This window comes from Rhamphochromis longiceps, linkage group LG13 (assembly GCF_057381845.1).
Source record: "Rhamphochromis longiceps isolate RC_006_pf linkage group LG13, R_longiceps_female_GT1.1, whole genome shotgun sequence".
NCBI classification, from domain to species: domain Eukaryota; kingdom Metazoa; phylum Chordata; class Actinopteri; order Cichliformes; family Cichlidae; genus Rhamphochromis; species Rhamphochromis longiceps.
In genome coordinates, this window is record NC_140569.1 from 9,395,869 (window position 1) to 9,409,516 (window position 13,648).

The 13,648-nt window shown below is 39.3% G+C and overlaps 1 protein-coding gene across 4 annotated transcripts in view; it reads right to left on the reverse strand.

The window, feature by feature from the left end:
* The window catches only part of slc8a1b (solute carrier family 8 member 1b), a 149,049-nt gene that overhangs the window by 28,661 nt on the left and 106,740 nt on the right, over positions 1 to 13,648 (reverse strand). For all 4 annotated transcript variants that reach the window (XM_085427462.1, XM_085427464.1, XM_085427461.1 and 1 more), the window contains exon 6: positions 1,538 to 1,683. In XM_085427462.1, the coding sequence (XP_085283588.1) occupies positions 1,538 to 1,683 (146 nt within the window). The remainder of the gene's footprint in view (positions 1 to 1,537; positions 1,684 to 13,648) is intronic.

Sequence of the window (13,648 nt, forward strand, 5' to 3'; positions counted from 1 at the left end):
CTTTACACACACACATACACATACACACTGAACTACTTGACAAACTATAGTATCCTGTCAAGTGGCAAGCTATTAGTGGGTGCTATTAGCTGTCTTTTTAGAGTGATTGTGTAGGTGGAGCAGGAGCAAAGAACATGCATTAGTACACACAGTCCCACACATACACACACAAATGTAACATGGATGGTAATTACATCTGCACTCGTCTTAAGAGTCTGTGTGGGTGAAGGGAAAGGAGGAAATTAAGCAAACATAACAAATATCCAATTATTTCCTATATGTATCAGAAAAATTTGTGCATGAATATGTTATATGAGCTTTATTTTAATCCTTTGTTGCCCTTTTGTGAACATATTAGCATATTACTACACTCGCAATAGACAATAATAATAATAATACTAATAATAATAACTTTATTTGTAAATCAAAATCAAGTTCTCCATAGTTTGACTAAAACCACACAATAAAAAATAATCATACATGTTCCAGCATACAGACATGCAGTCAGCCATATGGTCTTATATTAATTCCAACATACACCCTTCCGTACACCAATTTGAGGGTCTCGAAAAGCGCTATATAAATGCAATCCATTATTACTATTATTATTATTAGATGAGAACTATGGCCAAAAATAATGGGAGAAAGATTAAGGAAAAGCTAACCTATAAAAAGGAGTTTTGAGCAGTCATGTAAAACAAACCACTGCTTGAATTGAAAGACAGGATAAGGAATACTGAGACATGTATGTGAAAACAATAATATATATGGGAGAAAATTAAAGCATGTATTCAAAGTTCCAAATTGTTGGATAACAGACAACACGTAGGTTTTGAAAGCAGACAGAGATATGTCTGCTTTTAAATATCCTATTGTGTCATGAAATCTTATTGTTCAAGGATGTTTGAATCCGAAAGTTATACTTCAGAGTAAAACATCCTCAGTTTTCCTGCCATCTAAACTTGTTTTATTGTCCTCAGATGAGATCTGTCATCTTTATCTCACCACACAAAGGCTTCATTTCAATCCAAAGTACCTAAACTGCATGCAATCTGTGTCCACTGCCATGTGCAAACTTACAAAAACTATGCAAACCAGTCAGCTGATATATGAAAAAGCATGGGATGTCTTTTTCTCCCGTTTGACTATATAGGCTTCGTTTCGGTATATTTGATGTCAGCAATGCAAAAGATTACACACTAAATGTCACAGTGTAACAGGATAGCTTTCTCCCTAGTATAAAGGGCAAATATAGCCCATATCCTTTTGTAAATCAATGCTAATGTGTCAAAGCACAATGAAAAAAGCAACACACAACTCTATATATGGCTACAGAGTTTTAAAAATGGTGGCTGCTATAAAATTCTGCTTACTCAACCAATCAATTCACCTCTACAAGCTGTATCCCCCGGAGTTCCTGTGAAGTGAAAAATGCTACCATTTAAACAGAGTCTTTTGGAGCTCTGACTTTTGTTCCTGTAGTAGAAACACACTTAGTTCCTGCACTGGAAATATAGTCAATGTGGCACCGCCTTACCTTGAATTCATATGATTCCTCGATGATCACCTCCAGTTTGACATGATCTCCCAACATTGGACGGCCCATTTCAGCTATGCGGCGTTCCTCTTCATCTTTTCCTGTCAGCGGCTCTTCTTCCACTTCTTCGTCTTTCTGCTGTTCCTCTGAAGAAACAAAACAGGGGACACAAACAGTTAGAAAAGAAACAGCAGTAAGCCAGTCAGTTGTGTTAATGCAGATTGGAATTTATGCAAGAGATTAGCTGAAAAAAAGATAATAAAGTGAGGGAAGCTAGTTGTGTAGCACACCAGAAGAAGTAGTTTCAAATAAGAAATAAGCTGATATTGTTATTTTATTTATTTATTTATTTATTTTTTAAGTTTTCAAAATCAGTTTTCTCAAAAGTTAGCATGTCAGGTGAAACCATGTCAGGTGAAGTTGTCAGGTACAACTTCAAGGTCACATTCTGAATGATCTTGTTCTAGTGGAGTGAAATCTCTTATACTACAATGAAGAGGACTTTCTTCTTCCAGTCTTTATGCCAGTCACACTGCAGTTACCATACCAAAGTGTGATGTAGCTGTTCAGGATGCCCAAACAGCTTTTATTGAGACCCAACATTGCCTCCATAAAACGGGGTTCTCACTTGCTTCATTTACCAACCTCTACACCTTTGGAGACAGAGCCTTCAGTGTGTCAGCGCCTACCCTGTGAATTCCCATCTGAGCTCGGCAGTGTCCCTTCATTTAACTTCTCAAAACCTTTTCAAACAGGCCTCCAACCTCTAGCCTGTTTACTTATTTCATCGTAGTTGCTGATGAGATGATGTGCGCTAGTGTTGTATCATCAGTCTTGTTTCAGCAAAGTATGGAGCAACGGACAGAGCACACAGCCCCGTGTGACCCCTGTGTTCAGTTTGATGAGGTCTTACTGTAAGCATTTACTGTTTGCACAGTATGCCAACTGTAAGGGCTCCAGAGAAGGTGGGAGGCTGGTTTTGATAAGATCCATGACTAGTCGGATGAATCTCTTCACATTAGTTGCACCTGCAGGTTTTCTTCTCTGGTGTAAGTTTCAGTGCCTTAAACCTCCCATAGAACTCATTCAGCTGGTTTTGGTGGGAGGGTTGTGTCGTCCACTTGCGGTATTATTTTACAGCCCGAATCTCCTGCTACATGAGCCCAGTGTCCCTGGAATCACAGAATTTGCTTTCAATTTTTCTTATGTATGCCAACTTAGTCTTCTTGATGGCTCAGTAGAGATCAGTTTTTGCCAACCTGAGCACTACTTTTACCCCCAATCAGAAGGCAGCATCCTTAATTCTCAGCTCTTTAAGGCTCTCTGATGACATCAGAAGAAGGGTTTGATAACTGTAACAACACACATACACTTGGAGCATACATGCTCCAATCAGTACTTGCAAAAAAGTCCTGAAGTGCTGTAGTTGTATCTGGCCAGGATGCAACTACTGGTCTGATCGGATTTGCCTTAATGCGTTTCAGTAATGTTCTCTATGCTGGAAAAAGCATAACAGAAATGTGATGTTTGTATACACCATATTAAATGTGTTATTGCGCCTGGTTGGAACACGCTATTGGAATTTGGATAGAACAATTTAAGTTTATGTATATGAAATCTCCAGCAACCACCTTGAAACTGTCTGAATGAACAGTCTCTAGCTCACTGATGGCACTGTACAGCTGCCACAGGATGTCCTGGGTGGTGACAGTGAATTACTATAGCTGGTAGAAGGGTTGGAATTTCACTATCATATCTTTCAAAAGAAAATGAGTTGTGACAATTCCACTGTTGCTGCACCACATATAATGTAATGTATACACACAGTCCTCCACCTCAGGTCTTACTGGTGCTTACAGAAGGCTGTTAGTCTGTCCAGCAGGAATGCGACATCAGAAATGTTGCTACGGAGTCAGGTTTTGGTCAAAACAAAAACAATACAGTGTCTCGCATCCTGCTGTGTGTGTACTTGCAGCCACAGATAATCCATCTTATTCTCTAAGGAATGAACATAGGCAAGTAAGAGTGATGGGACTGATGGTCTGTTTGGGTTAGCTCGGACGCTTTCTTCATTCACTTGTGTGTATGTGCACACTGCTTCATGTACGTCATACCCCACACAGCTCTGTCAGACCAGCTCAGTGATCTCAGCTTTCTTCAAACACAAAGTCTCCCACAGACTTCTCAAGGTTACGCCTCATTTTCAGCAGCATCTTTCGGTTGGTCCTTAATATGAGACACTCATGATGCTCAAGACAAACACAACAAATATGATGCCGTGTATTTTCCTCTAAAATTCCAAACTTTTTATCTGTAATGAATACACGGGCGATCGTGGCTCAAGAGTTGGGAGTTCACCTTGTAATCGGAAGGTTGCCGGTTCGAGCCCCGGCTTGGACAGTCTCGGTCGTTGTGTCCTTGGGCAAGACGCTTCACCCGTTGCCTACTGGTGGTGGTCAGAGGGCCCGGTGGCGCCAGTGTCTGGCAGCCTCGCCTCTGTCAGTGCGCCCCAGGGTGGCTGTGGCAACAATGTAACTTGCCATCACCAGTGCATGAATGTGTGCGTGAATGGGTGGATGGCTGGACTTTGGGGTCCTTGGGGACTAGTAATGCGCTATACAAATATTTACCATATAACACAAAACCCTCAGCGTACCAGGTACAAATACATTTTGATCACTAATTCTTCAAAGAGAGCTGGTGATCATATGCCATTATTGGCACTTTATTCATAATTGCCACTTCAAGTAGCAATCTTTGTCTTAAATTATTAACTAGAAGTGTCTGCAATTTTAACTTATTTAATTAGCTTTATATTCTTCAACTGTTTTAGCACCATTACTAAATGGAAAATACTTCCACTAGTTCCCCTGTTATCTCATTATCCCTGTCGCTCTGTCTTTCACACGCCACCCCCATCTCTTTTCTTTTCTCTGTCTTTATGGTCTGTGCCAGTAATTGAGATTCACCGTCGAGAAAGAACTCACTGCTGGTATCAAAGGGTGAGGCGTCAGACAGAATGGCCTTGATCATATTTTTCACGGGGGAACAGTTATCCATGCTGTTGCCTTCCATTATTGTGCACTGCATTGTGGGTCTACACCAACCCGTTGGTCATTTGTTCCCCTCAGTTGGGTTTGCTGCATGGAGCTTATAGCTCACTTGCACAAACAGCCATGCAAATGTCTGCCAAGAGCACTTTCATCAAACTTGTACTCCACAAGCAAGGGGCACAATTTAGAACTGTGGTGCCCAGCGTGTTCATGTAGCAACAGAGTAAAGTCTAGGGCAACCAAAAGGCAGCCTGCTATTTTTCTTTTTAATTACTGCAGTATACAAAAGCCACCTGTTAATAACAAAGCATTCACCAGGAATAAATTCCTAGCAGACTTCTTTGTTAGCCAGCTGTAGCACACAAAACAGATTAAATTAAATTAGCTGAGAATATCACCTGCCTCTTCAGTCTATGCAGATGCTTTCACTGTTCCTATACCTTAGAACCACTTTCAACACCACACTGTCTGCCCATAGCCTTTAAACTGCAGGGAAAATATAGCTGGTTCACTTCTGCCTCACTACCACATAGATAACAATGGTCATCTAACATTTCTGTTTTTCTCCTTTAATGGTGCAGTGTGTCCTGTAATAAGTCCAACATTTTGTTGACCTATCAGTCCACCCTGACCTTCACCATATAAGGATTCTGTGGCTTAAAATTACAGCTATGTCACCTCACTTCCTTTTTTGACCTGGCCAAAGGTCGACGGGTTACAATAAACTGTGTCTGTAAACAACCATGTGTATTTTTTATACTATTAGTCACTTCAGATATGACGGCAGTCTCTAAAAATAAAATTTTTATCTCAGCAGACTTTCAATGTTCGCTTTTTAGCTAACTTGAATTTACAATATAGTGATTAGCGCACACACATAAACACACACAGCTGCACCAAAGCTAATTTAATGAACTCTAATACCAGCATACAATAAGTCATATGTGAGATGAGGATGACCTGGCAGTATCCTCGTTAGCTACACTCCTTCTGTGTGAGCGTATCTGTAAATGAATCTGACAGAGGTTGAATGTTGCAGGGTAAGATGCTGCTTCTTGTCAAAGCTACTGTCTGCACAATTTATCATTCGGATTTCTTCTCCCGTTGTCCTTCTCTGTGCTCCTTTGAAGCTAATTCAATTAATACTACTGAATATGCTTTTAAGTCAGGACAGCTATACAGAAATATTACTAAAGCATTTAAATATGCGTTGAATTCAGCATTGTACATAATTAGATTCAAAATTGCATACTTTTAAACTTTTTGATAATGTATATTTGGATGAAAACAGACCTAAAATATGAGGATAGTATACGCTGTGGTATGTGTATTTTTGTTGCGTAACATTTTATACCTCCAACTCCAGCTGTCCTACTCTTTAAAATCTTTTTCATCTCCGGCTCTCATAATTAAAATCTCTAATTTGTATTCACCCTTTTCTCTGTTTGATTCTAATTTTTTCTCCTTCCTGATTTGGCTTTGTTTCAAGGGGGCTTCAGAAAACTGTGAAAGTTAAAAAACAAGGAACACATCACTAATTCAGGTAGCAATACTGACAATATGACGCAGCTCTCGAGTTAATTGTGCTCTGTGGCATATTCAGTGGGAACAAATGAGCCCATGAGGTACAGTTAGTACAGGTTAGTGCTCTCTGTCCCGCTAGCAAGAAGTCACAATTTGTACTTTTGAAAATGTAGAAAGATTATACTGTCAACTTTGCCTGCTAGGAAACAGAATTATTATTATTATTTCACTTTATTGTCCTTTCCTATCTTCCACAATGGACTGCAAATACCAATGCTAGACAGTTACAAGTTTGTATTTTATGCGACCTTTTGCAGATGTGTCTCTGATTTTTTTTCTTTAGAAAGAACCTTTTAATTCTAAAAATCTAAGCTCTAAGCTGTTTTCACACATTCATTGTGCCCGTTTTCAAGACATTATACAGTGTCCAACTTACCCAGATTGGACATCAAACTAATTTTTACTTTACAAGCTCCTAATAGCAAGTTCCTTAATCCCTGATTGATACCATTTGAGTGTGAGTAGTAGAACTTCCTGCATGGTTTACGTAAGCCTCACATGCATATCCAGTTGTGAATGTGCAGCTAGGGCAGCTACATAGAAATATAGTTGTAAAGAAAATCTGACATTTTTGTCTGGTACATGTAAGAAGGGGCGACTTCAAATAATTTCCAAATCTGATTTTTCTGAGACTGTTTGGAGTTCATGTGTGAAATTATCAAAAGAAGGCCACAAAAGAGCAGCTGAGAGGCATACACTTCACCAACCCCAATGTACTTTTATTGTTATATCAGATAACAATGATTTGGGGCTTCATATAGTATGGCACACCATAACAATTAGATTAGACTCAGTGATTACAGCATGACCATATTTGATATTCAACTATCCAACAAGAGTTGTTGTTGGATAGTTGAGAAGCTTATTGTAGAGATCAAGTAAAGAAGCAGGGTCTAAACTTGTTTATTTATTATGGCTAGCATATAAAGCTTTTCTATCAGCATAAAATTGATCCAGGTAAATCATCAGTCCAAATTCTAGGCAATAACATGTGGTCCAACACCATATACAGATGCTAGCTTCAAATGTACACCCTGGAAAGGAACATTCAGTTTCTGAACTTAAATAGTGCTAAATTTCACTCAGTCTACGTGTGTTTCTTTCTGAATTTTCTCCACGGTATTGTCTTTAGTTTAGGAATTGTGTCTGCCTCTTTGTCTGGGTGAAACATCTGTCAATACGTGTCTGACAGGAGGTAGCATGTGTTCGGTGTGCATGTGGGATTTCACACCTTGTCATGTTTGATGGAGCCCCTACTTTAACAGAAGTGATAGAAGGTGACTTGGAGGGGAAGGAGAGAGTAGAAAGGTTGAGTAAGGGGCAAAGATGAAGGAAAGAAAGAACAATCAGAGAGAAGAGAGAATTTTTGTCATGTTTAATTGACTCAAGATTCACTGGAGAACGTAGAGGAAAAAGAGGAAAGGCAAGAAGAGAAAAACAAAGAGCAGGAACAGAGGGGAGAAGCATCAGTGCTTTGGGAAGGAGGAGATATGCAGATGGAAGGAGGAAGAAGACAGGAAGGAGACAATTGAAGACAGGGCCTCTGACAGGATTAAACAGTACAGCAGGGGACAAGACGGAGGAAGAAGCAGTTGTTATACTGTCACAATTCTGAAGAGTGTCACAGAAGGAGGCACAAAAGCAGATGGACAAGAAGAACTTTTAAAGACTTAACACAGTTTTACCAGGTCCATTACATGAGATTAAGGAAAAGAAAGGGAAAAAAGAAGGAAATACAAATAAAGGAGAAGAGTATGGGGATATAGATAAGAAAGAATATCATATGGAACATTTTGAAAAAGCAAAAAAGAGACAAGAAAAGAGAGGGTGAAAATAAAACAAAAATGGGTAGAGGGCAGGTAAATGAATGTAGCAAGAGGAAAAAAACAGGAAGATGCATATGAAAGTAACAACTGGAGTTTATGCTGCTTTTCTTTTCTTTTCAGAGTTTTGTTAGAGTGACAACCCATGTTAGTCACTACAGTTAGGTACTTGTTTTTGTTTAGAATTGAAGGATGTCTGGATAATGTATCTGAGGCAGACTCCTGAAGTGCTGTGTGCTGTCAATAAGGCTGAGCTAGAAGCTGGGTTAAATGCTATCGCTTATTGTCTCCCCAGCAACACTTTCTAGTTCCTCCTGGGGGATCACAATGCATTCCTATGCCAGGTGAGAAGTAATATCTTTCCAGCAGGTTATGGATCTTCATCAGGGTCTCCTTCTAGTTCAGGGAAAAATCTCCCAGAGGAGATGCCCAGCGGGGATCCTAACCACCACAACTGACTCCTTTTCACACAGAGAAGCAGTGACTCTTGTCTGAGCTCCCTCCAGATGTCTCCTAACTCTATCTCTGAGGGTTAGCCCAGGCGCTAAGTTACACCCAGCAAGAATATGTGCTTGCTGGGTGTTGTTTTCTGTAGTAATTGTATAAGCTGTACAATACTGATTTCAAAAATTTACAATTGCTCTTATAAATAATCTTAACTTCTACAGATTTAATTAGAGTAGTAATGAGAAATTGAATGATATGAGGAGCCTGCAATTTAATTAACCTAACTTACTCTTCCATTTTAAACAATCTAGCACTGAATATGAAATAAAAAAAATAGTAATCAGTGTCCTCATTCAATAAAATAAACAAAACAACACAAGCATTAATGTGAAATGATCATTAATCATTGCATATGTGAAATTTACTTAGAATTGCATATTGCTGTATTGCTTGGTGATTTTGCAGAGTTAATGACTCTGTTTTGCAATCTCTCATTAAATAGATTTGTAATGATGTTTACTGTTCTGCACAACACAGGGTTCAGTGGGTTTGTACATTATGGATATGTAATGTACATACTAATAAACAAACAGAATATGGAGAGATACATAGAAACATGTACATAAACATACTGACTGGCATGATGAAGAGTATCATGTGTCCAATTAGTTGATGCTGTTTTGACACATGTACCATCTTAATCAATGCTGGAATTAACGATATGCACTATTGTATAACTAAACACTCAAAAATACTGATGCACACAGACGGGGGCTGAAAAAGGACATAAGGAAAAGGAGTATGAGAGGGGATGACATTGCTGTCAGACAAAATCTGTCACATATATTCATGCACATAATGTATCTCTATGCATGTGTGGGCACACTACAATGCACATATGTTTACCTCTGCATTAGTATAAATTGTATCTGTCTGTGCCTGTTTTATACTGTACACATGCTTGCATGTTTTAGGACATGGGGTCATTATTACTTTCTGCAGGGCATGTGTGTTTTCAGCCTTTTTCCTCTCAGCAATATTCCTTCCTCACGCCGCACTTTTTCCCCCAATGTGAAATATTTAGCTTCATGGGTTGTGGTGAACTATCTACTGCTTGAGGTTCCTCGGGACAAAATTTGAATGATGCTGTATCTGAGGGTCATCCAGAAACTTCAAAAATTCCATGTAAATTCAATTGAGTTTACCCTCAGAAAAAAAACAACTATGTGCATAAAACATGTGATCACTCAAAACATCTTCTGTGGGAGTCCAAGATCCATTTACTTTATTTAAAGAGAGAAACCAACACTTCACATCTGCAACAATACTGTCACCCAATTTGATATCTGCCTACACATGCAAACAATAAATATCCAGCTGCACCTGCACAAACAAGCCAGAGCTGAACAGGTACTCATACCTTCTCTCCAAAAGTTGTTGAAAGGGAGATGGAGGAAACTAGTACAAGAAGAGGATAAAATAATCGACAAAAACACATTGAAAGGCATCTTTTGTCAATGTGCTACGGTTCTATTAAGTAAAAGCAGACTCGGGTTGAAAAATAAGTGAAATTTAAGGCAGCTGAATGTTGAAGCACTGACACATGAACTTAAGATGCCTTCAAAATACTGGAGCCAAGCTACAGTTGTGGTAAACTGATGAGGTTTAAGCTGAAATCTGAGGTGGGGTGATGCTATTGTTATTGGCAAAACATTGCTCTAGGGCATCTGTGCATAATCAGTCATAAAGTATCTGAATATGCACAGACTAAATCTTGTGCGTCACGTTCTCTGCCCTGCAGTAAAGAAAATAAAGACCAGGTTCATGCAGTGATGTCTCTCTCATTTCATCCTCCTTATCACTACTGAGTTGATCACAATAAAAAACTTAGCAAACAAACCAGGTATGAGTAAAGACACTGCAGCATTCTGTGCTTCTGAATACCTGAATAACAAGAACAGCATAACAAGAAAAAATTTCATGGACTCCTATGATTGTATTTTATGTACTCTGCTTACTGTCCTAAAAAAAAAGCCTTGTTATCAATATCTCTTCTATTTCCAGTAAAGTCAAGTGACTACAGGAAATTACTGAACTACACGGTTCCCCTCTGTTCTCTTTGCATAATATGTAGCTCCTTATATCAGTGCAACAGATGTCAAACCAGTTGCCTGTTTAGACACTATATGAATTCTGTGAACCTAATTTCCTTTAAGCAAAACACAGGTAAATGAAACAGCCGCATCAAAAGACAAGAATATCAGCCTTTTATCTTTGGTTCAGAATAAAAGAACAAGAGATGAAACGGGACCTTGCTGGAAGAAAAGCTGACTATATTCTCCCAGTCATAAAACCTTGTATGTCAGAGCTGTTTTCTGGGATTCATATCTGACGGCACAATTAGCAAATTAATCAACACTGGAGAGTGAATGTGCCTCTTTTGGACTGTGCTCAGCAGCTGTCTCAGGGGTAGGACACTTAAAAGCCAATTTAAAATATGTTGGATTGTGCCAAAATGCTCTGAGAAAACCAATTCTACATTCCACAGTCTCTCTGCAGTACTTTGTACTAATTTACTGAGTTTACAATAATAATAATAGTTTACTGAAATTGCAACCTCAGTAAACACTAATTGGAAATTAAGAATACAAAACAACATAGTCCCATGTTTTCACATATTCAACTGTGTTTGTTATAAAAAGCTGCCAGTGCTACCCCTCAGCCTCCTGAACACCTATGGTATAAACTTGAAAAAATGTGGTGACTTCCTTCTTGAGTTACCACATTCATCCACAAGATTTTCTGAGAAAAGGTCCTCAGACTTCTGAGATTTTGACTTTTCTAATTCAATTCAATTCAATTCCATTTTATTTATACAGTGCCAAATAACAACAAAAGTCACCTCAACGTGCTTTATATTTTAAGATAGACCCCAAAATAATACATACAGAGAAAAATCCAACAATGATATGACCCCCTATGAGCAAGCACTTTGGTGACAGTGGGAAGGAAAAACTCCCTTTTAACAGGAAGAAACCTCTGGCAGAACCAGACTCAGACTCATCTGCTGCAACCAGAGATTTTTAATTTGAAAATCCTAGTTCATCCTTAGTTATTAGTAAGTAAGTAAGTAAGTAAGTAAAACTTTATTTATATAGCACCTTTCAAGATAAAAATCACAAAGTGCTTCACAGAAGCTAAAACCTAAAAATAAAAATCAACTAAAAGCAAGTTTAAAAAGATGGGTTTTTAGCTGTTTTTTAAAAGCGACCACTGAGTCCACAGATCTCAGGCTCAAAGGGAGAGAGTTCCACAATCTGGGGGCCACAGTTCCAAAAGCTTTGTCGCCTTTTGTTTTCAGCCTCGTGTGCTGGACAGCAAGCAAGCCCTGGTCACATGACCTCAGGGACCTGCTGGGAATGTATGGATGCAAAAGTTCACTTATATATGTTGGTGCTTGTCCATGCAGGGCCCTGAAAGTCAAGGTCAAAACCTTAAACTGGATCCTGAATTTAACGGGGAGCCAGTGCAGCTGAATCAGCAGGGGTGTGACATGAGAAAACTTGGAGGACTTGGTCAGAAGCTTTGCAGCAGCGTTCTGAACAACTTGCAGACGCTCCAAAGAGGCTTTACATAAACAAGTAAACAAAGAATTACAGTAGTCCAGACGAGATGAAACAAATGCATGAATGACAATTTCTAATTCGGAGCGCGATACAATGGGACTCAGCTTAGCAATGTTTCTCAAATGATAAAAACAGGAGCGAACCAAGGATTTTACATGGGCATCCAAAGTCAGAGCTGAGTCAATACTAACACCAAGGCTCCTGATAGATGGTTTTGCAAATGTAGCAAGTGGACCCAAGCTTTCCATAACACTAGGTACAAAATTTTTAGGAGCACAAACAAGAACTTCAGTCTTCTCCTCATTTAGTTAAAGAAAGTTTCCAGCCATCCAACATCTAATGGAGTCTATGCACTTGTGCAAAATCTGTAGCTAGAACAACTATAAGCTGCTTAGCCACAACCTTTTCTAAAATCTTAGAAATGAACGGTAATTTTGAAATCGGTCTGTAGCTACTGAGAAGAGAAGCATCAAGCTTAGGTTTTTTTTAACAGTGGGTGAATAACAGCATTCTTACAATAAACAGGGACCTGACCAGAAACCAGTGAGGTATTAATAATTGTGAGCACACAGGGACCAATAGACTGAAAGACATTTTTAAACAAAGATCCAGGTAAAATATCAAGAGAGCAGGAGGATGCTTTCATTGAATTAACCAACTTGACCAGCTCAGTTATCATGTTCACAAGAGTTTCAGAAAATCAGAATCTGACCTTGGTCAAGGTCATCATTATTCAAGCTTGCCTGAGACTCAACACTCTGTTAAATGGTAAATGGACTGGTTCTTATATAGCACTTTTCTAGTCTATCTGAGCAGTCAATGCACTTTTATTTGCCTTTACTTGCCTCATTCAAAGATATTTGGCATCCAGACTGGAGGGAATCGGACCACCAACCCTCTGAATAGCAGATGCCCTGCTCTACCACCTAAGCTACAGCCATCAGTCGTTCAGGCTGAATAAAAGTCTAAACCCAGACTTTATTTCAGACATTTATTTCTGTGCCTAACACAAACACTGAATTTGAAACTCCTCCTCTAGCGTCCTCCTAAAATAAATCGGAGAATCGTGATTAGCTGATGGCAGCTGTGCCAGCCAATTTCCCCTGGTACTGCCCCTGAACCCGCTACTGCATCCCTCTCGTGCAGTTGAGCCACACACCACATCCCACCACCATACTAACAGTTTTGGGAAATCTTAGGATTTTGCCTGCCTGCCTGTCCAGTGGAGTCATGCCTTTTATATATGAGGGGTAAAACTCCCAGGAGCTCAGCTATGAAATTACAGACCACTCAAAAGGTGGTGACTGCTGAGGTGCATGGAGCATAATAGTCGTAATAGTCACAAATGCCCTGGCAACTCAATAACTCAATAACCAGCAAAACCAACCTCTGCCATTAACATCAGCGCAAAGAATGTGTGCCGGGAGCTTCGCGGCATGGGTTTCCAGGGCAGAACAACCCTGTAGAGGTAATGTGTAAGTGGTCCTATGTCTTTGAACAATGCAATGCTGTTTTGACCAAATACAGAACATTTTTAAATGTTCAAATTCTTGAAAGAGTAGTTGTCAAACAGCTAAC